The following is a 24,543-nucleotide window of genomic DNA, read 5'->3' as shown; positions in this document are numbered from 1 at the left end:
TAGTCATTAAGAATAAATACTATAATTAAAATAAAACAACCCACAGTGTCACGAAGCCCTCGCGAGATGTGTTGCTTTTCCAGGGCTCTGAGCCTGGGGTCTGTTTTCTTGGTTGAAAAGGAGCCAAGTGTTGGGGACTCCGGAGCACTCACTGAGACTTTGTCCCTGAAGGGCAGCTGGGTGCACAGAGCACTGGAAAGGGAGCAGTTTTTCCTTTTGGGGTGCTGCGCCGGGTGCCGTGTGTTACCACCTAGCCTGATATGAAATTACACTGTGGGGGCCGGGGGCACCACGTTAGAGGGTTCTGCCCAGAACTCCAAATACCCCAGGCATTGTCACCACTGCCAGCTCCAGCTCCCTGCTTTTACTAATTGTGGTACTTTATGGCCCTAAAAGGCCCTTTCTAAATCTAAAAATGGTTTAGAAGGAGAAGACCAATGATGACAACAATTTGGGAGGTTTTTATTTTTGTATGTTTGCAGCCAAAGGACTGTAAGGGAGACAGACAATGTACTGACCCCATTCCATCTCCAGGGTCCAGGTTTTGGCCCAGCCATACTCCACACAAAACCCCTTAGCTGTGTGGGTCGTTATGCTGCCCTCTTAAGTCAGCATGTTCCCCTCCCCCACTCCCCCAGGTTGTATGTGAGGGGGAGTGGGCGTGGAGAAAAGAGAGAGTTGATTGGCCACTGCTCGCATGATTGCAAGTGTCCGAAACCCCACTCGAGCTTTTTTGAATCACATAATTCAGGAGTTTTAGGTGTAGGTCTGACTTCAGGCTCAAAATTACTCAATCAAGGAACATCTTTGGCTGTTTCTGTCTCAGCTCTGCCATCCTCTGGTCTGGCTTGGTGCGCAGGCCCGCTCTCTCCTACGAGGGAGCACTGGCAGCTCCCAGCCCGCCGCCTCTGAGGCCCAGTCCCGCCGAGGCAGTCTCTCTTTTCAGCAGGGTCAAGCAAAGTCCTAGACCTGACTCTCATTGGGCCAGGCTGGGTCATGTGCCATCCTTGAACCAATCACCATGGCTCATGGGATCTCATATGCTGAATGGCTTAGATGTGGGTCATAGTCCCACCCAAACAACATGGACCAAGCATGGGAGACATGTTTCTCCAGGAAAAATAGAGGTGCTGTTATGAAAAGAGGGGATGGATGCTGGCCACTTCATATAGGTCCCAAATAAGAGCCTGTTGGTGGGGGGAAGGTTACGAGCCTTATGGATAGAAAGACAGCAGGACAAGACAGATATCACATTCTCTGACTCCGGATTCACAGTTCTCGAGTGGGGAGTCCAGAAGGTGCCCCCACTTCCACTGGAGACGTCCCAGGGGGCACCCAGTCCCTTCTTTCACAGATGAAGAAACTGAGGCTCAGAGGAGATGGCGGCATGCCAGAGGTGACCCCATGGGACTTGCCTGCATCAGAACGCACCCCAGTTTTGCCCCCTTCCTACTTTACCCTGTCGCCCCTCTTTTTCTTGTGAGAAAGACGTCATTAACTCCATCCCCATTTTTCAGATGAGGAAACTGAGGCACAGAGAGGTTAAATAACTTGCCCTAAGTCAGACTCTTAGGGAATGCTAGCGCCAGCATTTTTGCAAATGGACAAGCTTTCCTTTAAAGAATTTTTCCAGAACTATATCTCCTGCTCTTTTTGAGGTGCTTAAGATGTTCTAAAATTGATTGTGGTGATGGTCTGTGAATATACTGAAAACCACAGAATTGTACATGTTACATGGGCGAATTGTATCGTATGTGACTCATATCTCAGTAAAGCTGCTACCAAAACAAAGGTGACCAAGAGGTGAGGACGTGGAGACCACTCTTGGGAAGGTATTTAGCTGTGAGGGCAGAGGAGGAGTGTGAAAACAGTGCCCCAGAGCAAGGGGGCGGGGAAGTTTTTTTTTTTGTTTTTTTTTAGCTGAGCCATCCTGCTACCTGTTGGCAGCTCAGCAGCTGCTCAGCTCGGGCTGGACTCGAACCGCTATTGCTCAGAGCTCAAACTCTTGAGCGAGCTCTTAACCAACTGAGCCACTCGGCCGGTCCAGGGGAGGGTTTTTAACACCAGACATCTTGGGGTACATTCCTCAGGCAGCCCCCACCTGCTTCGTCCTTGATGGGCCCCCATGTTTGTCTCCTTCAGATCTGCGGTGTTCAAGGATCTCTATGACCAAACCTCGGCCCATTCTCAGAGAGCTCTCTACTCCTGGATGACTGGGGTCCTGCAGACGTCCTCCAATGTCACTGGTGAGCCCGTGCTTTGAGGTGGGGTCCTTTTATAGGGGATGCGGTCCATCCTTAAAAAAGAGGGGCTTCACCTCTGAAGACAGGGATTTTGTTGCATTATCACTTGTGATTTTTACCTGCCCCTCTCCCGACTTCCAGAAAGGGTTTGACATGGCTTATGGCCTAACACGCATTCCCCATTTCATCGGCACACAGTGGGAGGCTGAGATAAGGATGGGCCTGTATCTCACAGCCTACGCCCGTTCCTGGCTTCTTAGTGGGACATAAATAATGATGGCATCTTAGGTTTGGTGTGAGCCTTTAGAATAAGGTTACAAGTTCAAGATCTGTATGAAGACATCTGTATTAAAATGGGACAAGATAGATTTTTTGAAAAAAGAAAATCTCAGCAATAAAGCACAGAAATTTAGTGCTAAGCTTCTTGGCAATCAAAGCAGAAATGGGTCAGGGTTCATTTCTTTGACAGATGTTTATTCAAAACCTACTATATCCTAGAGCAGTCAGGTTCCTAGAGACAGGAAGTAGAATGGTGGCTGCCAGGGGCTGGGAGGAGGGAGGGTGGGGAGTTAGCGTTTAATGGGCACAGAGTTTCAGTTTTGCAAGATGAATGGAGTTCTGGGGACAGATGGTGGTGATGATTCCAGGGTAGTGTGAATGCGTTGAATACCAGTGAGCTGCACACTTAAAAATGGCCAAGATGGTAAATTTATGTTACGTATGATTTACCATAATTGAAAAATAAGAGACATCCAGAAAAACAATGGCTATGTAGATTAGTAACGCAAACAGTTTTTCAGATAGCGTTAACTTATTGAATGTTTGGTGTCAGGAATGTACACAGAATCAACTTCTTAAACACTTCTAAAAAAAGCCTACTATGTGTCAGCCACTGGGGATGCAGAGTAAAATAAGATAGTCTTTGCTCTCAGGGAGCTGTTGTTTCATTGTGGGAGGGTAGGTGGAGACCATTTTTAACCAAGTAAATAAAAGAGAGAACTCAGGTTCCGCTGTGAAGAAACTAGCATGGATAAATTACCCTGGAAAGGGTGATTTCTTTAGACTAGACCAGGGCTTGGCAAATGTCTTCTATAAAGGGCCAGAGTAAACATCTTAGGGTTTGTGGGGTTATGATCCCTGTCCTAGCTATTCAACTGATGTTACGGCGCAAAAGCAGTCATAGGCAATAGAAAGCTAGGTGTAGCTGAGGCCCAATACAACCTTATTTACGCATATTGAAATTTGAATTTCATATAATTTTCACATGTCACAAAATGCCTTTTTTTTCTTTCAATTCCCCTTTCCCCACCCTCAACTATTTAAACGTGTAAAACCCGAGCTCGCAGGTGATACAAAACCAGGTGGTGGGCCGGGTTTGGCCCCTGGGCTGCGGGGTGCCAAGCCCTGGATGCAGGAGTCAGAGGAGAACTGACATTGGACTTGAGACCAAAATGGGAAATGGAGTCTGTCCTGCCAGGCTCTGAGGAAGGGCATTCCAGGCAGGGGGACTGCCAGCATGATGTTCCCGAGGTGGCCATGAACTTGGTGTGCTGGGGACAGAAAGGAAGTCAGTGGGGTTGGCGTAGATGGAGCCAGTCTGCCCTCTTCCTGGAATTAAGCTCTGGGGTTTGCATAGAAGGAACATGAAACAACATACTCATCAGTGTCTTCGGTGTACCCAGAATTCCCTCTGCCCAACACGTGATCGTGGCCCCCAGGCATCTGACTGTCACATGCTGTAACCCCGAGAAAGCCACTCAACCTTCCCTACTTCCCTACTTCCCAGTTGCCAGCATTTAATGAGAGACAGTCTTTGCTTCTCAAGTTCCTGTAGGAATCGTTTCATTATTAAACTATAGTTTATGGAAATGAACCCTACTTGGTTCTTAAGAAGTTCCTTGAGGCACCTGGAAATACTTTAGCGGTTGGAAATATCCCAAGCTTGGGAATCACTAGTCTGAAGAAACAGTTTGTACATAGTCATTAATTAAAAATGAACACCTCAATGTGTTTCTTGGTGAATTGAGTGGTTTTTCTCTTCCCCAGTTCCCTATCGAGCCTTCTGGAGTCACCTGTCTAACCCCCACGTCAAATGTCCTGTGTCCCTGCCTAGGTGATCCTAGGGTGTTTACCTGTGCTCACCCAGAGCTCTCATTCCTGGGTGGGGGGAGTCACCCTGTTCTTGTGACCCAGCCCTGATTTCACCGTCTCGTCTTGGTATCAGCCGTTGCCCACGGCGTCCTGCGCACCAGCTCATGGTGACTGATGCATAGTGCCCTGTAAACACTCCCTCACATGTTGCCAACGCAATGGTGTTGTGTGTAAAACCCTTGTACTGAAGGACAGCGGGCAGTGGGGCCACTTCCAGCTCAGTGCAAACTCGAAGTGGGATCCTGGACATAAATAATTGTCCTTAAGTCCCACTGATATCCTGTGGATGGGGAATTTCCAGTGCTTGACCAGAGTGACAAAGTCCTCGGGGTGTTTGGAGGAGGGGGACAGTCCTGCTGGCTGAAGAGACAAGAGAAGGCTTTAAGGGAGGGAAACGTTTGAGCTCAGTTTTGAAGGTGGGATTTGAGGGCAGACAGGCTGGGTGAAAGGCATGCTAGCGGGTGAGAAGGGCCCAAGCGGGCGACAGTTTGGAGAATATTTGGGGTGCACAGTGGAGGGGTGAGGAGTTTGGTCTGGCCCAGGTGTAGTGACATGGTGATAACCCGTAAGGATGGTGACGATTGTCACTGGTACTAATGAAAGTGAGTCAAGTGTATTTCAAGGTTATTGACTAACGAAGTGAGTGAAAAACAAAACTGTATTTTGTGGTCTTACATCTTAAAGGATAATCTGCTTTTCTGACATGTTCCCAGGTGATGCTGAGGCTGCTGGGCCAGGGACCACACTGTTGAGTAACAGCCTCAGGTGGCAGTTGTTTGTGAATCCCAACGGGCGGCGTGGTGTCTCATGGGTGGAGGCTGTCTGTGAATGTTTGTTGAGTGAATTAATGAATGTAAGAAGGAGGTCCTGGCATCAAAGACGCTTTTGACTCTCGCCTTCCAGTGCGAAGGCTTTTGTTTATTTACTGACTTATCTGTCCGTTTGTGTGTTTTCTTGCAGATAACTCTGTGTCTTGGGTCAGCGCAGAAAACTTGTGGATTTTGGGCAGATATATGGTTCACTTATCGTTTGAAGAAATCATGAGAATTAGTCCTGTAGAAGTAAGTCGGAGGAGTCCGTGGAATGTCCCCATTGCTAACACATCCCAGGGAAGGTCTGTTCTAAGCCTCTGATGGTTAGCCAGCCAGCCAAGGTACCCTGGCAATTGGACACCTACTTCAGCCCGGCATATCTTAAGCCTCTAAAGAAAACTCTTGGATTAAGGCCTCACATGATCAGTCATGGGACTGTATCCTATAGAAGAACTAAGGAAAGAAAAAAGAATTGTGGACAGCTAAGATAGCCCTGATGTGAACAAACGTGATAGAAAGAGAATGTGGGTTATGAACCAGAAATCCTTTAAGAGTTTTTTTACTCAGGAAAGGCCAAGGACAATAGCTGTAGAGTTTCCAGACCTCGGAAGGATAACCCCAAATCAAAAGCAACATGGATTGATAGCTGGGTGTATCTCTAGCTACTTTTGTTGATAGCTGCTTCAGCATCAGCAATGGTTGCATTTTAACTCCAGTGTTCACAATGCAGAAACGTAATGTTCTAAGGTTACTTTCCTCACTGGTCAGCCTGCCTCTCTCCTCCTCCTGCTATTGACCCAGTGACACTCAACTCCCTTGCGCATCCTGACTCGAGAATGCTGCCAACATGGAGGCATTCGTGAAAAGTGGGGGGCTCGCTTTCAGTGTTGCTCCTGTGTCCCCTGGCCAGTGAGAGACGTGTTGGCATCAGATGATGAGCTTGTGCAAGGGCCCGCTGACCCAGCGGTGTCTGGTGATGATGAAACCTGGGGCAACACTAGGTTCCCCCTTTTACCTTGGAGGCTGGGAATGTTTCAGACAGTTTCCAGTTTTACAACCCTCAGTTATAAAATGGATTACACCTCCATTGTGAATTTCAGGAAGTAGGTAGAGGTTAAACTCTGAGGAAGCCGGGCCCCTAGGGGGAATTTCTAAGGTTAAGAGTTCATCGCAACTGTTCTTCATCATCTAAAAATGTAGAGAAGGGAGGTGACACCACAGAGTGCCAACACCAAGAGGGAATTTTAATGGACAAAGAGTGCAGCCTATGAGGGGCAGGCCATGTTAAGCCCAGAATAACAGTGCATTGAATACAGGAGACGTCCACGTGACACCCTTGGACACGTAGGCAAAACGTGAACAAAATAGAAAGAATGTGAATATAGACAATATGCATATATACAGAGGGTGCCAAAAAAGAGCATACACATTTCAAGAAAGGAAAACTGTATTAAAACTGTGATACTCAATATATACTGATGACAAAACATGAATACAAGTCGTGTGTATACATTTATTTGTATACAAGTGGACACTTCGGTCAGCGTTGCTCAAGCAGTAGCTTGCCGTCATCAGAAGTGTCTGGACGCGGATGGGAACCACTTTGAGCACCTCTTGTCATTGCAGAAGTCAAACGGGGCTTGTATTCACCTTTTGTTATTGGTATATATTGAGTATTACAATTTTAATATTTTTTTCCTTTCTTAACATGTGTATACATTTTTTTTGGCACCCTCTGTATGTTCAACTTTATTAAATATACTATTCACATTCTTTCTATTCTTGTTCACTTTTTCTCTTACAAATAGAACACACACTCATTTTTATCACCCGAGAGCCATTTATAAACTCACTCATCTATTTAAAAATATCTCTGATTCCCCCAAAAAGAAAACTTGTGAACCACATTCTCTGACCGCAATAGAACAAACCTAGGAACGAATGTGCCAATGTCAGCTTTTAAAAAGTTCAACTTCTTGGATAGTAAACAAATGATACTTTTCTAAATAACAGTTGAGTTGAAGAGGAAACCACAGCAGCCGTGACAGACCATTAAGAAATCCATGACAGACCATTAAGAAATCCGTGACAATGAGAACTGGGCGTATCTGAGTGTCTGGGGTGGGGCACAGCGCAGACAACAGGGTGGGGCGACATGGGGCCCACTTCAGCCCTCCTCTCTGATTTTTCTGTCTGTATCCACCAGATAGGGTTGTTTATCAGCTATGACAATGCCACCAAGCAGCTGGACACAGTTTATGACATCACGCCTGACCTGGCCCAGGCCTTCCTGGAGAGAATCGGCTCATCCAGCTTTGACGTGAGGAACACCTCTACCATCCACAGGCAAGGGGCGGGGCCCAGGCCTCGGAGCTGTTTCCCACGCTCTGAGCTAAGCTGCAGCTTCCTCTGAGCTGCAAAGGGCAGGAAGAATGACGGCGGGTCCCTCTTCGAAGAGTCCTGCGTCTGGGTTGCCAGAGACCCCTTAGGAGGGGTTCTGATGGGGGAAGGGAGGAGATGCATTTTAAGCATCCGCTGTGTGCCAGGCACTTATGCAGCCTTATCAAGCTAAGATTTCAGCTCTGAGCGTGGAGATGGAACATTGTAAGCACCCCATACTCTGTCCATTTCGAGGTAAACATGTAATTTCCATTAGGCTGGGTCGAGTGTTGGAGATATCTCGTGGGTCCCCACATTTGCGAACCCCTTGTTGTCTAGCTCCTCAGGTAGGTGATCTAGACCCCACCCTCCCCCAACCCCCATGAGATCAGGCTAGAATTTAGTGGTGGTAATGGGATCCTCCAGGGACCGCTTCCAGCAGGGGAGGGCCAGGAGCTGTGCACTTGGTGACTCCAGAAAGGGTTTGAGTGTCAGGGGAGGGGTGGGGAGCACCATTTGCCCTCTTCTCTTTATATCCCAGGGCCTTCCTGTCACAGCGCTTCTTCTGACATCACCATATCACTTCAATTCTTTCAGAGTCACTTGTAGAGAATGTTCTTATGTAAAACTGTTACACCTTCCCCCATCCCTAGTCATTTTCACTCATCAGCGTAGGTCCTATATTTCCATGGTTACACAAAAAAGTAGCTTTGTGGCTAAGAACTTGGGACCTGGAGCCAGACTTCCTGGGTTTAATCCTAACTCTGTCACTTACCAGTTGTGTGACCTTGGCCATGTTCCTGCACCTCTCTGTACCTCCACTCTCCCATCTGTAAATGGGAGATAATAATCTGCCTACCTCATTAAGATCCTTGTAAGGGTTCAGCACACCTGCCACAAAGTAAGTACTCGAGAAATATTAGCTATTAACGTGGTTATTAATATTCAATCTTCACTTCCCCCGAGTCATCATTTCTCATCAGACACATTTTCAGATCCTCCCCCTAGCCTGGTTGCTCTGCTGTCCAAGTGTGTTGGCGTCTTTCTGAGACTCAGGGTGGAGCTGGGTCAAGCGTGGTTAGCCAGGTGGTGCAGCTGTGCTAAGTGGAGTAGATTTCATACTAATGCTGAGAGCATCCATTAATGAATGCATAGTACCCCCCAGGAAATATTAATCCTTTGGTAAGCCTCTTCTTGTCTGACTCAGTATTCCTCATTGCTGCCGTCACTGTATTTATTATGAAGTGCTCTGATGAACAAAGCAAACCTCCTCTTTATTGAAAGCTCAGAGAGGCAGGGCTACTCTGTACAGTTGTCCAGAGCGTGCACTGCACAACAGTATGCAGCAACCTTGCAGAGAAGTTAAGTAACTTGCTGGAGGTCTAATATGTCGCAGAGCTGGGCTTCAGACTCCAGCCGGCCTGAAGCTACACTCTTAACCTCTAGGAGTGGTGCTCCCAGCTAGACCAGGGTTCAAACCCTACCTCTGCCCTGACACTGTTCTGCCTCCTTTGTCTTTTCTTTTGAAGTCATCATCATCTGGGGGTATAGGTTGTAAAACACCCTGGAAATAAGTCTCTGCCCCCAAGACTCCTTCAGGATGGACAGCCCCTTGTCTCCATGTGGAAAATGGAGTGTTTTCTGTGGCTGACTCAGCACCATGCTTTGTGTCCTTACCACCCCCAGATGGAGGTGGATGGACCTGGATTTAAGTCCCAGCTCCACTGCTCATCTTGGGCAAGTCGCTTGACCTCTCCGAGTCTCAGTTTGCCCTTCTATGAAATGGGGCTAATAAGAGCACCTGCCTCTCAGGGTGGTTGGGATGAGATAAGCCAGGTAGAGGGCTCAGCACAGGACCTGGTACATGGTAGCTGCTGTGATTGCGACCCTGTTAGTCCTGATGGGGGCGGGGCTGTGGTCGTGGCCCCAGCCCTTTGCCCTCCCAGAGCATCGCTTGTCTTCTCACACAGGCTGGGGCTGCTGGTTTGTTTCTATGACGACCTGGAGCTGCTGGATGCTGCCATGGCCCAGGTCCTTCTTCACCAGATGATCAAGTGCAGCCATCTGAGGGGCTTCCAGGCTGGTGTTCAGAAGGTACGGACGGAATGCATGGCCCTGGGGCCTCGGCCTGTTTCACTAGCCCAGGAAATGGGGAGAACAGCCTTGCCCGGCCTCTGAGAGGACACCCGTCTGGTTAAATCAGGACCTAGGCCCAGTCATAGCAGATGGTATCTCAGATACTGGATGAGCTCAAAACGGGATGGGACAACACAAAACAGTGTAGGGAAAAGCTTGGGTAGATCAAAATTCCACCAAATTTAAGTGTGTGTAAGGATCGCCCCAAGGTCTCAAATGTAGATTCTGAGTCAGTAGGCCTGGGTGGGGCCCGGGACCCTGCATTTCTGGGTAAGAACCACACTTTGAGAAGCAGTGCTCTGGGCCTCCCCTTTCTTGTACAGATGTGGGAGCTGAGCCCTAGGGGCCTGGAACTGCTAGGGACCCAGGAGTTGGGGAAACCAGGAACTGGGACCCCTGTTTCTCTCCCTTCACTCTGCTGCCCCCCAGTGGCCATTTCTGTACTGCCTGGAACACTCGTGTGAAATGAACGTATTGTTCACACAAATTCGGTGTTAATGCATGAACAGTTCTTGTTTTTCTTCTCTTTTTTTGTACAGAGGTCATATTACGAGAGGTGAATCTATCACCTTCTCTACTGGAAGCAACTGGGAAACTTGGCTAGAACTAGACAGGCATGTTACAATAAAATAATTGTTAAGGCGATTAGAGAAACATGAAAACTTGTGTAAGACATAATTTTAAGTGAAAAATATAGAAAATTGCACTTCCATTCAAATTACAACTGTGAAAACTATGAACTGTAGTTTATTTATAAAGTACATATTTGTAAAGACATAAGTCTTACAAATATATATATATATATATATATATTTTTTTTTTTTGAGTATATATATATATATATACACACACACACACACACACACACACACACACTCAATTTCTAATCAGCTATTTTTATTAGGATTTTCAGGAAACTTCTACTTTTCTGTTACCGCTGAGAATTAGCTTTACGTAGATTATATATTATCATGAAAACCCCCTGGATATTTCATGAAAGAGGAACAGCCATCTATACAGATGTAGAGTTCAAGGTCACCAAAAGAAAACAGATGCTGGGAGAGTGTGGTGGAATTACCGGTGAAGGGAACAAAATTTCCTTCTGCCATGCTTTAAGGTTGAGTTAATAATAACAAATTAATATTTAAATGAAGCACAAAGTTAATTTGTGGCGTATTAAGGTCAAGGCCAGAGGAGTGGTATTCTCAGTGGGGTTACTCATTGGCTGGAGCCCCTCTCCTATTGGCTGGAGCCTCTCTCCCATTGGCTGGAGCCCCCCTCTCATTTGGCTGGAGCCTCTCTCCCATTGGCCGAAGCCCCTCTCATTTGGCTGGAGCCTCTCTCCCATTGGCTGGAGCCCCTCTCATTTGGCTGGAGCCTCTCTCCCATTGGCTGGAGTCCCTCTCCCTGATGGGGCAGAGTGGGAGGGAGGGTTGTTGTGGAGTCCTTACACCCTGAGATGTAGTCAGAGGGAACCACCCTCCTGCTTGCTGTGGACCCTCATTCCAGCTTGCTCCCCTTCTAGCTCAAAGCTGACCTCCTAGACATCGCCACGGAGAACCAGACCCTCAATGAGACTCTGGGCTCTTTGTCGGATGCGATCGTGGGCTTGACCCACAGTCAGCTGGAGTCCCTGTCCCCCGAGGCTGTGCACGGCGCCATCTCTACCCTCAACCAGGTCTCAGGCTGGGCTAAGAGCCAGGTCATCATCTTGTCTGCCAAATACTTGGCCCACGAGAAGGTCAGTTGAAACTTTGAACTGTTTTCCTAAGGCCCAGAGACCCAAGGGCCAATGAGATGCACACAGCAGGGGCAGCCAGTCAGTAAGAAGATCGTGCTATTGGGTTCGAACCCTTGCTTTGCCACTTACTAGCTGCACATGTGCTACTTTGGACAACTGGCTAAACTTCTCTTTGCCTCAGTTTCCCTATTTGGAAGATGGGAGATGTGTAAGATACCCATAGGATTGTTGCAAGGATGCATTATAGTCAGTACACAGGAAGAGGTTAGAACAACACATGACCTAGAGTGGGGACTCTGACTGTGAGCTGTCGTTTAGCTGTTGAGCAAAGTGTGGGGTCCGTCCCAGGGCTTCCTTTCTTGTTGTTTAGGCTGCTAACACAGCCCTCGTCCTGGGATCAGAGGTGATGCTCCTGTATTGCAGCCTTGGGCTGCAGGGAGGGAATCGTCTCCCAGAGGGTCCTTTCTGGAGGGAGTTAAGCAAGCAGGCCCTGAAGGTAGAGGTCCTGGGTTCAGCCCCAGCCCTGTCTCTCACATGTGGCCTTGACCACACCAGGAGCTGTGTCTAGCTGATGCTCTAGCTGCTCCTGGGCTGGGAGATGGGCCTTTTTCTTCAGAGGTCTGAACCCTAAACATTTTGGGTCTCGCTCTTTTGGTTCACACTCATAGTCACTGCCCAGGAAGCAAACTGGCTCAGGAGGGTTGGATCAGGACCCATTCCAATTTGACAACAATAACCAGCATTTATAAAGTGCTTACTGTGTGCTAGGTTCTAAGTGAGTTAATCATCTAATCTTCCCAACAACTCTATGGGGTCAGCCGTGTTACACCCTTCATTTTCCAGGTCGTTCATGGGACAAAGAGCATATGAGGGAATTGGCCCAGGCCACATCAAAGGGACACAGCTGGGCATCTGGCTTCACAGCCTGCCTACGTTATCCCCATGCTAACTACCTCCATCATGGCGCCATGACCACTGCCCACCCATCCTCACTCTCTGACTCAAAGGTCAAGACTAGGCCATTCATCTTGTCCCTTGTAGCCATGTGTGGCCTCAGTTTAAAGGCTTGGCAGCCCTCCCCTGTATGGCCTGGGGCCACCTGGGTGGACCTGGACATTTCTCTGAATTTGATTTTAGGGAGCCGAGGGAGACTGTCTTGTTCCCTCCCAGCCCTGGATGAAATGGCTCATCTCCCTCCTAGTATCCACCTTTTCCTATGGAAGGGCGAGGCGGCTTTTACTAAGAAGCCAAGCGTTCGAAAGGCCTCACCCCCTTTGGGGACAGTTAGAGACTATCCACTCCATAGAGCGTCACCAAAGGAAACCACTTACCTGTCTCTTTGTAGAAACACGGAATGCCCTTTGGGTTACATGAAAAAACCCACCTCGCACCTTGACTCCAAAGGAGGGGGGGGGGGGAAACAAGTGTAATTTCTGATAGGACAGCCAGCTAGAGCCATATTATCATTTGTCATGTTATCAAATGTCAGACTCATATCCCGAGACATATCTTTATTTCAACTCATAATTTCTACATGGAGATAGGTAAGCGTGGGGCTTTGCTGTGTACATCAGATGCCTGTCGGGTGACAATGAGAAATGTGGGCTGCCTCGAGCACTGTCAGGGTTGGGGCTGGGTGAACTGGGACCCCCCAAGACCTTCCTGGAGGGCAGCTGCTGGTCGGTTCTGGCCCATTTGTTGCTGATATGGGCCCAGGATTGCCTGGTATACAGAGATTTTTTTTTTAAAGATTTTATTGGGGAATTGGGGAAGAAGAACAGTGTTGGGGGAATTGGGGAAGGGAACAGCCAAGTTCTCCTTCATTCTTAGTTGTGGAGGACGCAGCTAGCTCAGCTCCAAGTCCTGTTGCCATCCGGCCACCCATCGGCCTTTCGCGGCCGCTCAGCTCAAAGTGCTGTGTTCAATCTTAGTTGCGGGTGGGCATAGCCCACCATCCCATGTGGGAGTCGAACTGGCAGTCTTGTTGTTAGGAGCACATGCTCTCACCAGCTGAGCCATCCTGCCACCTGTTGACAGCTCAGCGGCAGCTCAGCTTGGGCGCAGCTCGCTGGCCCATGTGGGAATCGAACCGGTAATGCTGTTGCTCAGAGCTCCTGCTCTTAACCAACTGAGCCATCCGGCTGGCCCAGAGATTTTTTTTTTTGGAAAAAACACTCCAATCTGGATTTTTATGGGAGTTCTCCCAATTTTTAAATGATGTCAGCTAGTTCAAATTAAACACAAAAATAGCCCGTTGCCTGGTCAGCTGTCGGCGTGGGTCACCGTGTTGGGATATGTGTGCTACAGCCTTAGAGGGCAAAGTACTTCCTCCTGCAGAGCAGTAACCGTCGTGTTGTGTTTGGATGTGTAACTCCCTTCCTGATAGAAGGAAGGCATGCCGGGGAGGGCAGCGTGTGTCTTGCCCATGGCGGTGCCCTGGCGCCCACCGGCACACAGTGGGGCCTCGTAAACGCCCACAAGGTGAAAGGCCAGGCAGAGCCCGCCCCCTTCATGGCTGGTCCTCACCCAGGTGCTGTCTTTCTACAACGTCAGCCAGATGGGCGTGCTGCTGGCCGGGGTGGGCACCCAGGCATTCTACAGCATGGATCGCAGGGACCTCGCGCAGGTCCTGAGAAGCACCATCTCCCTGCACGTGTCTGATCTGTCACCTGCCCAGCAGCAAGGCGTCCTCAGCAAGGTGAGAGGAGGGTGTCTTGTCCTCAGCCACGTGGCTCACGGAGTGTGTGGTTTGGGGGGTTTTGTGAGCAGGCTGTGACTTTAGGCCATCCACTCGGGGCTGGGGTTAGCTCAGCCTTCAGTGACGGGTTGTTCTGTGTCTGGGCAGTGCCTTTTCCTAATGTCCACCTTCCCTGCTTTCCAGAAAGAGCCCTTGGGTCATGCTGTGTTTCTCCCCAGACCCCACTGCTCCCCCTAGCCAGTCAAATCTGGAAGACTTCTTCAATTAGATTTCTTGATATAATAATATTTTTAAAGTTTTTCAACTCTAACAATGAACGCTGGAGTTCCCAGAGTGCTCCCTTTCGTAGTTTAAAGTCATGCCATGTTCCTCTCTTGCACTCAGCAGTGGCTCTTTGGGGCCTCGTATTCTGTCCCACCTGCTTTGTCCAATGGCAAAATTTGTTAAGACACCAAACCCAAGGGGTTTGGCCCCAAACACCAACACCTTACCGTCAGCAGTAGGATATGGTTAAAATAAAGAGCTTGGGTTTTGGAATGAGACAGACTTGGGCTTGGATTTCATTTATCAATGAATTACTCATTAGGCCTCGGTTTTCTTACCTGGAAAATGGGGATAATGATAGTCCCCGCGTCGCTGGGTTGCTGAGCAGATCTGATGGGTTTTATTGCCCGGGAAGCACTTGACACAGTGCCTGGCCTTACCCCAAGGGGCATGCATCTGCTACAAGGCTATTAGCATGTCTCTCCTCACTTTCGGCAGATGATCGAAGCAGGAGATACCACCTCCGGCATTGTGGAAATACAAGGCGCTTTCTTTAAGGAAGTGTCTCTCTTCGATTTACGGAGGGAACCTGGATTCAACTCCACAGTCCTGAAGGACAAGGAGCTTCGGAGAAGCCAGGTGTGACCACTGAGGGTTCTGACACCAATTCCGAGGTGTGTGTGGGGCTTTCCACACCACCAGGCGGTTCTCCGACACCACTTGGGGGTCCTGCCATGGAACTCAATCCTGACCCTATCTACCTGGAGGTAGTTGTCAGGTCCCCCAGGTTGAGGGTCCAGTCCCACAAGACTGTCCCCACTTCAGATGCCAGTCGCAAGTTCAGATTGTCACCCGTCCTGATTCACTGACTAGAGATTGGAGGTTCTAATGACCCCGTCCTTGGGTTGGGTTAATTTGCTAGCGCGGCTCCCAGAACCCAAACAGCTTACTCACTAGATCACTGGTTTATTATGAAAGGATGTAACTCAGGGACAGCCAGATGGAAGCAAATGCATGGAGCAAGGTGTAGGGGAGGGGCTTGGGGCTTCCATGCCCCGTCCAGGCTCCACTCTCCCCAAATCCCCACGTGCTCACCAACCTGGAAGCTCTCAGAACCCCATCCTCTTGGGTTTCTAGGGAGGCTTCATTACACAGGCACAATTGATGACATCATTAGCCCTTGGCAATTGGTTCAACTTCCAGCCCTGTCCTCCCCCTGGAGGTTGGGTGTGGGACTGAAAGTTCCAACCTGTTAATCACACGGTTGGCTCCACTGGCCGGTCCTGGTCTGTTCATCTGTCCGTTCCACTTTAGTTTCCTGGGATGCTGTGTGTCCAGGAACTGGCAGGTGGGCATGGAAATCGGGGCGCAGAGGGTCCTCAGCTGGGCAGCGGCTTCATAAAGCACAGGAAGTAAACCTCTGGCCGTGCTCCCCAGTAGCTTTACTCCTCATTCACCCCGAGCGCGCAGACAGTGACCTGGGGTGTGAGAGCATGGGCTCTGCGATTACGCTGCCACCAGTTCAAATCCCAGCCCTGCCACTTAGCAGTGATGTGGTCCTGGGTAAGCCACATGGCCTGGCAAGCCTCTGTTTTCCCGTCTGTTAAATGGAATTGTGGCATGCCTTCCCGACAGGGCCTCAGGGTGCTGGGCACGGCACGTGCTCACTCGGTGACTGCTGTGTCACCCTGGTGACCATTTTCTCCCCTCAGGCCTTGTTCCTGTATGAGCTCCTGTCAAGGACCACCAGAAGGCCCCAAGAGCTCCTGAGGTAGGACCGCATAACTCCACGGGGGTGGTGGTGGGGAGTGGGGTGGTGGTGGGTGTCTGCTGATCCCTTTGGAGCCAGTTTCCTGGGAGGGAACAGTGGGCCAGCTGGTCTGTAGCCTGTGTCAGGCCAGCTGTGTCTTCTCTTGCTCCTTCTGTCCTGCCTTCCCCACCCCCTTTTTCCCTCGGGCTCACTCCGCCGTTTTGTTTTCTAGTGCAGGGCAGCTGGTCAAAGGTGTCATGTGCTCCCACATCGATGCCATGAGCGCCGACTCCTTTCTGGCCCATTTCCAGTATTTCGAGAGCAACCTCCGTCTGTTGTCACCCGACCAGGTACGATCGCAGCACTTGCCTGCTGGTTTCTCTCTCACCCCGGTCCCAGGCCCGCACGGACTGTGGCGTCTAAAGAAATTCATGCTGGGATTCTTCCCACACAAGCGACGACGTGGGTCAAAGACGGAGCCAAGCTTTCTCGTTTCTTGGTTTAAAGCTCCCAATCCCCGTGTCTCCACAGCCAGAGTTTCTGCAGATTGGTTATTCCGTACTCCAATTTGAACCTTAAGATATGGTTGGAAGGTGTCCTCGGGGAACTGGAGGCCGTTCCCTTGTCTGAGGTCCCCATCCTTTCTGGGGGTAGCTGGGAACTGAAAGCTGCTCTGGGGATGTTTTGGGGGTTTTTTTTTTCCACTTAAAACTTTACTTTCCAAATGGTTATAGAGATTTTTGAACCGTCTGGGGAGACCAGAGGCAGGAACAGACTTCTCAGAGTCTCTCAGCAGGTACAATATGTGTCTCGGGAGTGTGAACTAGGGCTGTGCAGGTCCTGAGCGGGTGAGCGCAAGGCATCTCCCCCACTCTGGCCTCCGAGCATTTCCGATCTGAACGAAAAGTTTCCAGTGAATTCTCTCCCCAAGAGCCAGGAAGCATTCAGCTCGGTATATAATCCTTTGAGGTTGTTAGAGGAATATGCGACATTGTCATGAAGCCCTGTCGTTCCCTCGGGTTGTCCATTCCATCGGTGGTTTCGAATCTGAGCTTGCCTGGAAGGCTTGAGCGAGTTGTTCAATGGCTGCAAAGCTTCAGTTTTGCGAGATGAGAAAGTTCTAGAACTCTGCTGTCCCACACAGTATGTAGACGTAACAGTATGGCTTTGTGCACTTCAGAATTTGTTAAGTGGATAGATCTCACGTTAAATGCTCTGACCACAAAAACAAAGGAGACGAGGAAATTTTGGGAGGCGTTGGACATGTCTGCTCCCTTGAGGTGATGCTAGGATGGTATTCGCATGGATCTGAACTCACAGATGATACAAATATAAAACGTGCAGTCCTTTGCATGGCGATCACACCTCAATAAAACTTAGAAAACCACAGATTGCAGACTTTCCCTTAGAGTAGGTCTGGGGAGATGCCCTATAATTTACATTTCTAACCAGTCCCTTGGTGAGGACCATTGAACTATATGAAAAGCCTCCTCCAGGTCAGGAGGGAAGTCCGATGGATGGAGGTCAGACCTGCTTTGAGCAGGAAGAGTTGCCCCCACAAGGCTCCTTACCTAGACCCTCCCTGTTCTCAGAACCTTCAAATACCAGTTCATTAGGAAGTTTGCCTTCATTGTTGACAGTTTTGCTGAGAACACATAATTATTATATTTAAAAACAAAACAAAACAGTAAAAAGTGAAAATTCCCCCAGAGCAGTGGTTCTCAACAGGGGACCGTTTGGCCATATCTGGAGACACTTTGGGTTGTCACTGATGGGGAAGATGCTACTGGCATCTAGTGGGGAGGCCAGGGCTGCTGCTCAACATCCCACAGTGCAGAGGACGGCCCCCAGCAAAGGGTTATCTGACGCCACATGTCACAAGCCTGAGAATCCCTCCTCCAGAGGTAACCACAGGGACAAATTTGCTCTTGACTTTGAGAGTTTTGGGGTATATGTAAAACACATTTGCATGTCACTTAAAAAACACAAATGAGCTCATACTACACACACTGTATGTACAAAGTTCTGTTTTACTTTGTATATAATATGTGTATATATATGTATACGTATGAAATAGAGCACGGACATCACTCCATGTCGATATCCATAAATCTCCCATATGGAAGCAAAATAATTGCACAGTGTTCCACTGTATGGCTATATCATAATTTACTTGACCATTCCCCTCCTGAGGGGCTTTAAGGCTCGATCTCAGATTCTTGCAGTTATCGATGAAACTGGTGAGCACTCTCAGGCTTACATGTTTGTGTGCATCTTGCTTGTGCCTCAGTTTCCTCCTCGTCGCCTGGGCCCAGCCGTGGTACCTACACCACGGGGCGCTCTGTTACATAAGTGAACACACGTGGAGCACTTCGAGCAGTGCCTGGCGCAGTGTGTGTTTGCTCTTATCTCCCTTCACCGAGATGCCTGCACCTGCTTTCATCTTCCAGGTTAACTGTTTGGCATGGAAATACTGGGAAGTTTCCAGGTCCTCTATGCCACCCTTCCTCTTGGCTGCACTCCCGTAAGTGAACGCCGGGCCCCCCCTTTTCTGGCGCAGCAATAAGATTGGTGGGAGTCACCCAAGATTCTGTCCCCCTGGGTTTTTGTGGGGAACCATAGTCAGAGGGAAGAGTGCAATTGACAGTGAGGTTGTGGAGAACCAGGATTTAACTTCTGAGCCCCACATAAATATTTGAGACATGTTTGCTGTTTCTTGTTATTTAAAAACCAAAGCCAAAGCAACCTAAGCCCTGAATGAATGCCTGTGCAGCAGGTCCCGCCTGGGCCGGCCTCACAGCTGTGCCCGAGCCCCAGGGGAACCAGGGCTGACATCAGCGGTGGGGATTTCTGGTGGTATGTGTGGGTGCTCAGGCCTGGGGGTGGGGGCCGCCCTGCTTTTTAATAAATAGGGCCTGGTACTGCTTCTCTCTTTTTCTCTTCATTTCTGTCTCTCTTATCTTGCTATTATTGTCTTCATTCATTTAAAAAATACTTATCGAGGGCTTACTATGTACTAGTTGTCAGAGATAACTAAATATTCCCTTTATTAATTTAATAAAGCTTACAAGCTCATGGTGGGGTGGGGGGAGGGAATACACAAGCATGAAGCCAATTGTCATATCAAGTTGATATTTGGTTGAAAGTGACAGAATCTTAACTGAAGCTGGCTGAGACAATAAAAGGCAATTTGGGGTTCAGATAGCTGGAAAGTCCAGGGATGGACTTCAGGCATGGCTGGATCCAGGGGCTAAAAATGGTTTCACGTCTGTCTTTTGGCCCAGCTTTCCTCTGTAGGCAGAGTCTTTCTCTGTGGTGGCCCCTGACAAATCCAAGGTGCCATCTTCCTAGTTTCATATGCAGGGAGAAGAAAGACTTTCTCTTCCCATCATTTTCAATAAGACTTGGGTTTGACACTCATTGGCCTACATTGGGCCAATTTGCTCTCCTAGACCCAATCGCTGGATTTGGGAAGATGGGTAACTTTGACTGGCTTAGGTCTGTTTTGCACTCCTGGAGCTGAGAGTGAAATGGGGTCCACCCCAAAGCACAAGTACTTAGAGTGAAGGAGGCGATTCTCCAAGAAAACCAAGGGGGGCATAGAAGAGGAGCATGATGGGAAGTGTGTTTCCCGCCTGTAGGAGAGGAGCATCATGGGAAGCTTGTTTCCTGCTCACAGGAGAGGAGCATGATTGGAAGTGTGTTTCCCGCCTGTAGAAGAGGAGCATGGTGGGTAGGAGGCCTGCTACCTGTCCAAAGCAGTCACAACATCACTGGGGAGAACAAACATTTAAAGAACACCCCTGTGATACGCTCTTGGGCATGCAGAACCTGATTTGGGGGCAATACAGAGCAGCCACTGCCTGCCTTCCCTTGCCCGCCCCATCTCTCTCCAGGGCTCGCATCCTGGCTTCTGTCCCAGCATCCCAGTGTGTGCCCTTTCTGATCAGCCTGGGGAAGAGTCAGCTGGACTCCTTGGTTTTAGATTCCCACAAAAAGAATTCGGTCATCAGGAAAGTGCAGCAGTGCCTGGTAAGGAAACTCCCTGGGTGACACTTTCACTGGTGTCTCTGCCCCTCCGGGTCTCTGTGGGCATCCTGGGGAGCCCTCGGGATCTGGCTGGGGTCTCGAGCCTGCTGCGATGGCCAGAAGTCTGCCCTGTGGTCTCAACGCTGGCTCTGAAGCCGCTAGGTGGGACAGTCGTGGCCACTGGTTCTGGAGACTGCCGTTCTGGGGCAGAGTCTGGGTTCTAGACATGCCTCTGCTGATGAGTGGTTATGTGGCTGTGAGAAAGTCACTTCTCTTCCCCGAGCCTCAGTTTTCTTATCTGTAATATGGGTGTAAGAGCGCTTTCCTTCTGGAGTTACTGAGGGCATGAAGCAGGCAATAGGTTGTTTAATGCTGAGGCCCAAAGCGCAGGCTGTCTGAGTGTGAGCCCCGGCCTTGCTACGAGCTGGCAGTTTCTTGACCTTTACAATGTGGATGATATTAGCACTTTCCTCTGAACAGTTACTTTGAAGGTGAATGGATTGAGACCTGGAAACACTTAGAACAGCTCCTGGCACGTAGTAAGCATTCAATAAACATTAGCTCTTTTTGTCATTGTGAGAAAGAGCTTCGAGGCCCATACAGACTTGGAGGTGCTGTTTCCATTATTGATGTACTGTCATTACGATGCTCTTTGAACTCTGGGGTCTCCTCAGAGCAGGACCAGTGACCACGACGACAGCCCTCGCTGACCAGGTGCTCACGATGTGCCAGGTCTCTGCCCACAGTGCTCCCCGAGGGGTGTCCCCGACAGGTGAAGTCAGGTCTCCGTGGGTAAGATTGGGCCCCATGCCGTCTCTGCTGGCCCATGGCAGGACAGGCGAGGCAGGGCCCAGAAATTTTACGAGGTTTGGGGTCAGCAAGTATGTTTAAGGGATCACCATCTTGAGCCCGGCTGGGTCTAACCATCAGGCCCGCTTGTCGGTTTCAGAATGACTCCATTGCTGACGAGTACACCGTGGACATCGTGGGGAACCTGCTCTGCCACTTGCCGGCGGCCACCATCCTCCATGGGGTGTCCCCCAGGGCCTGGGCCACCGCCCTGCATGGCCTCCAAGACTGCCCAGACCTCAGCCCTGAGCAGAAGACCGCGGTGAGGCTCAGGCTCCTGGAGCGGCACGGGTAAGGAGGGGCCAGGGCTCGGCACCAGGGGTGGGGTGCGCGGGCGAATGGGCGCCCCGCCCTGGCTCTCCAGCCCTCCAAACAGAGAGTCTCTAGCTTAGAACAAGGTCATGCTTACGTTTATTCTGGAAACGTGACCTTTCTTCTTTCGGCCTCAGATTCCCTGTGAAGTGAGAACCACAGTGCTGCTCTACAGGCCTCGCCAGTACCTCTCTGCATAAGGAAAGGCAAAGAGCTTTGGAGAGATGGTTCTTTACAAATGCAAGGGAGGGTGTAGTACTGCTGTTGTTATGAAATAATAATAATGACGACTGATGGTGCAGGTTATCAACGCACTGTCAGCCCTGAGTGAGTGAGTGAGGGCTCTCAGGACTTCCCTCCCTCAAGCAGAAGTTTTTGAATTCTTTTTTGAATTCAGATAGTAGGGTAGGGCCTAGCCACCACTCAACGGTTATGCAACAAATGGATTTCTTTTGTTGTTGTTTTTGAGTAATTACTGAGTCCTAGGCACTGTACTGTTATGTGGAGTTTAGGAACCCAAACTCTATCATCTACTGCCCATGTGACCTGGGAAAGCTACTTCATTGTTTTTGTACTTTATTTTCGCATCTGTAGAATGGTCCGTATAGGGTTGTTATGGTGACTAACTGAGTTAATACACACAAAGGACTTACAACAGGGCCTGGCACGTGGTGCTGACTATGTGACAAGTGTTCTCCTAGGACCGAAGACACAGCCGTTCATAAGCTAGGGGTGGTTTCTGTCCTGATGGAACTTACCGTCTAGTGGGATAATAATTTAAATCAAAGAGATGGGGGGAGCTTAGTGGCTGGGGGTGGTTGGCCCCTGTCCTAAGAGAGAGGTTATCACTGCTAATTAGGTAGACCTCTTTTAGAGATGTCACCAAATACGGCGTGAGGCACATCACTGTAGACATTTGTGATCTCTGTAAGAACAACAGTGGATTCTGTATCAGTGCTGTCCGCATCCTGCCAAGTTCAAGGGGAAATTTTGTCTTGTTATAAAGACAAGATGGTTATGGTAATTTCAAGGAACAACTACATCATTAATGTTCTACCGAGGAAGGGGAGGAAGGAAATGCTGCGAAGTCAGTGACGGAAAAGCCACAATTCAATTCAAGCTAAAAAATGGGAATTTATTGCGTTCAGAAATCGAATGTAATGTAAACCTACAGGGATGGATTTCAGGCATGGCTGGATCCAGGAACTCAAATGATGTCAGCAGGCACTTGTTCCTTGCACCCCTCAGCTCTGTGTTCTTGAGTCTGGCTGTATTTTCACCACTGGTGATAAGAATGGCATCCAGTATCCTTTTCAATGCCAGAGATACCAGAGGAAAGAGAAATAGCTTCTCTAGTAGTTCCATCAAAATCCCTAGGGATGACTCTGGTTGGTCAGCCTACATCACATGCCCACTGTTTTGGCCAGGGAAGTGAGACCGTGTGATTGACAGCCTCTCCAGGCATGAAGATAGTCTGTTTCTGAAAGAAAAGAATGGACAAACAGCACAAGTTTTCAATTTATTGCTCATTCTCGTTTCTTAGGCTCCCCCGCAACTGGACAGCAGAGACCACAAAGGACCTGGGACCCTTCCTAGTACTTTTCTCAGGAGATGAATTAAGCTCTGTTGCTACAAAGGTACCTGTGCATTCCATCGTTAGAAGGCTGAAGGAATTTGGAGGGGAGAGAAAGTGGGGTCAGTTATACTCCACTGTGCTGCCAGTTTTTTTTTCTGGAACCTATCTCCCTGCTCCAAGGACTCAGATGTTTCCAGCCCCACTCCAGAGTGCCCAAGGTTCAGGAAAAGGGGGTGAGGCAGCAGCTAAGTGAACCCCAGGCCTTTCATGGGTTTCCTCCAGCAAATGTGCACAGCCTGCAAACCGTTGCTTACCCCCTGCTATGCGTGTGCATCCCACATGCGTGCTAATTCGAGGTCTTAGACCCAGCAGAGCCATATGCACACACACACACATGACCAGTGTGTGTAAATGATATACACGTATGTTATTGGACATTTGCTGGCTTGTGATTGAGGTTGAGTATCGTTTTATATGACCCTTTGTAATGACCAGGCTAGGGAGAGGCTAGGGATTAAATTGAGATGAGAAGCTGCTACAAAGGAAGAAACCCCGAGGCTGTTAAATACTGTCACAGTTTAAACCCCGATTGAAATCGGTGCTTGATGTGCTTTAATTATTATTTGCTCCCCCTCTTTGATCTTCTCCACCCCACACAGTTTCCTGATATCCTTCAACAAACGGCTTCCAAGATGGCCGGGACCTTGCCCCCCAAAGAATTCCTCTGGGCTGTCTTTGAATCCGTCCGGAACAGCAGTGACAGGAGCCCTAGCACTGACCCCAGCCCCGGTGAGCATCTCTGGGGGATCAGAGCCCGTGCCATGGCAGTGGTGTTTCGGCTGAGACCCTGGCATCCAGAGGCCTCCGTGTCCGGGGGACTGGATGGAATGTTTACAAGGTGACAGAGTGGCAAAGACACAGGCCAAAGAGCCCCACGTTTGCAGAGGGATTTGGAGCACACCCCCATACTCAGTGCCAGCTCCTGCTGCCCTCAAGGCAATTTGCAGTCCAGCTGTAATGGTGGAAAGCTCCTACTGTGTGCACGGGACTGTGAAAAAAGTTGGCATTCCCATGATTTTGTTACCAGATAATTAGCAAGGAACGGTAGGAGTGGGTCCCTGAGTCACAGCTCTCACCTCCTATGCTGCGTGGCCTCGTGTGGACAGATCCGACTGGAGCAGCGTATTACTCATTTCAGTACAGAAACAGGCTACTGTTTCCTGAAATTCCCCGTCCTCTGTTCCTTCCTGCAGGTTGCCATGGAGTCACGACCCCCTCTTCCGATGACATCTTCAAGTTGGCCGAAGCCAATGCCTGCTGGGCCCCCGAGGAGCTGCTCTGCATGGATGAAGACGTGTTCCTCAGGAACGTGGAGCTTCTGGGGGCCGTCAGGGGCTTCAGCCGGCCTCAGCTGATGGCCCTGAAGGAGAAGGCGGTACAGGTACAGACCACCTGAGGGAGGAAGCGCTCAGCGGAGGGAAAAAGCCAGCACGACAGACAGTCCCAGCACTTGTGTGTACAGAGCGCCCCTCGAGGGGTTTCCACTTGACTTTTCTGGTTGAAATTTCATGCAATTTCCAGGTCCTCCCTTGTAGGGCCGTGG

At 49.4% G+C, this 24,543-nt stretch overlaps 1 protein-coding gene across 1 annotated transcript in view; it reads left to right on the top strand.

Annotated features, from left to right (window-relative positions):
* The window catches only part of OTOA (otoancorin), a 49,159-nt gene that overhangs the window by 10,731 nt on the left and 13,885 nt on the right, over positions 1–24,543 (top strand). Inside the window, exons 8-22 of the mRNA XM_019649919.1 lie at positions 2,143–2,246; positions 5,355–5,455; positions 7,413–7,552; positions 9,556–9,679; positions 11,247–11,462; positions 13,993–14,160; positions 14,923–15,063; positions 16,137–16,195; positions 16,407–16,524; positions 18,625–18,698; positions 20,071–20,206; positions 21,153–21,343; positions 22,908–23,001; positions 23,600–23,729; positions 24,194–24,381. Of these exons, the coding sequence (XP_019505464.1) occupies positions 2,143–2,246; positions 5,355–5,455; positions 7,413–7,552; positions 9,556–9,679; positions 11,247–11,462; positions 13,993–14,160; positions 14,923–15,063; positions 16,137–16,195; positions 16,407–16,524; positions 18,625–18,698; positions 20,071–20,206; positions 21,153–21,343; positions 22,908–23,001; positions 23,600–23,729; positions 24,194–24,381 (1,984 nt within the window). The remainder of the gene's footprint in view (positions 1–2,142; positions 2,247–5,354; positions 5,456–7,412; positions 7,553–9,555; positions 9,680–11,246; positions 11,463–13,992; positions 14,161–14,922; positions 15,064–16,136; positions 16,196–16,406; positions 16,525–18,624; positions 18,699–20,070; positions 20,207–21,152; positions 21,344–22,907; positions 23,002–23,599; positions 23,730–24,193; positions 24,382–24,543) is intronic.

Source organism: Hipposideros armiger, unplaced genomic scaffold, assembly GCF_001890085.2.
Source record: "Hipposideros armiger isolate ML-2016 unplaced genomic scaffold, ASM189008v1 scaffold_135, whole genome shotgun sequence".
NCBI classification, from domain to species: Eukaryota; Metazoa; Chordata; class Mammalia; order Chiroptera; family Hipposideridae; genus Hipposideros; species Hipposideros armiger.
The sequence above is the reverse complement of the archived record's forward strand: the minus strand, read 5'-3'. Positions and strand labels throughout refer to the sequence as shown.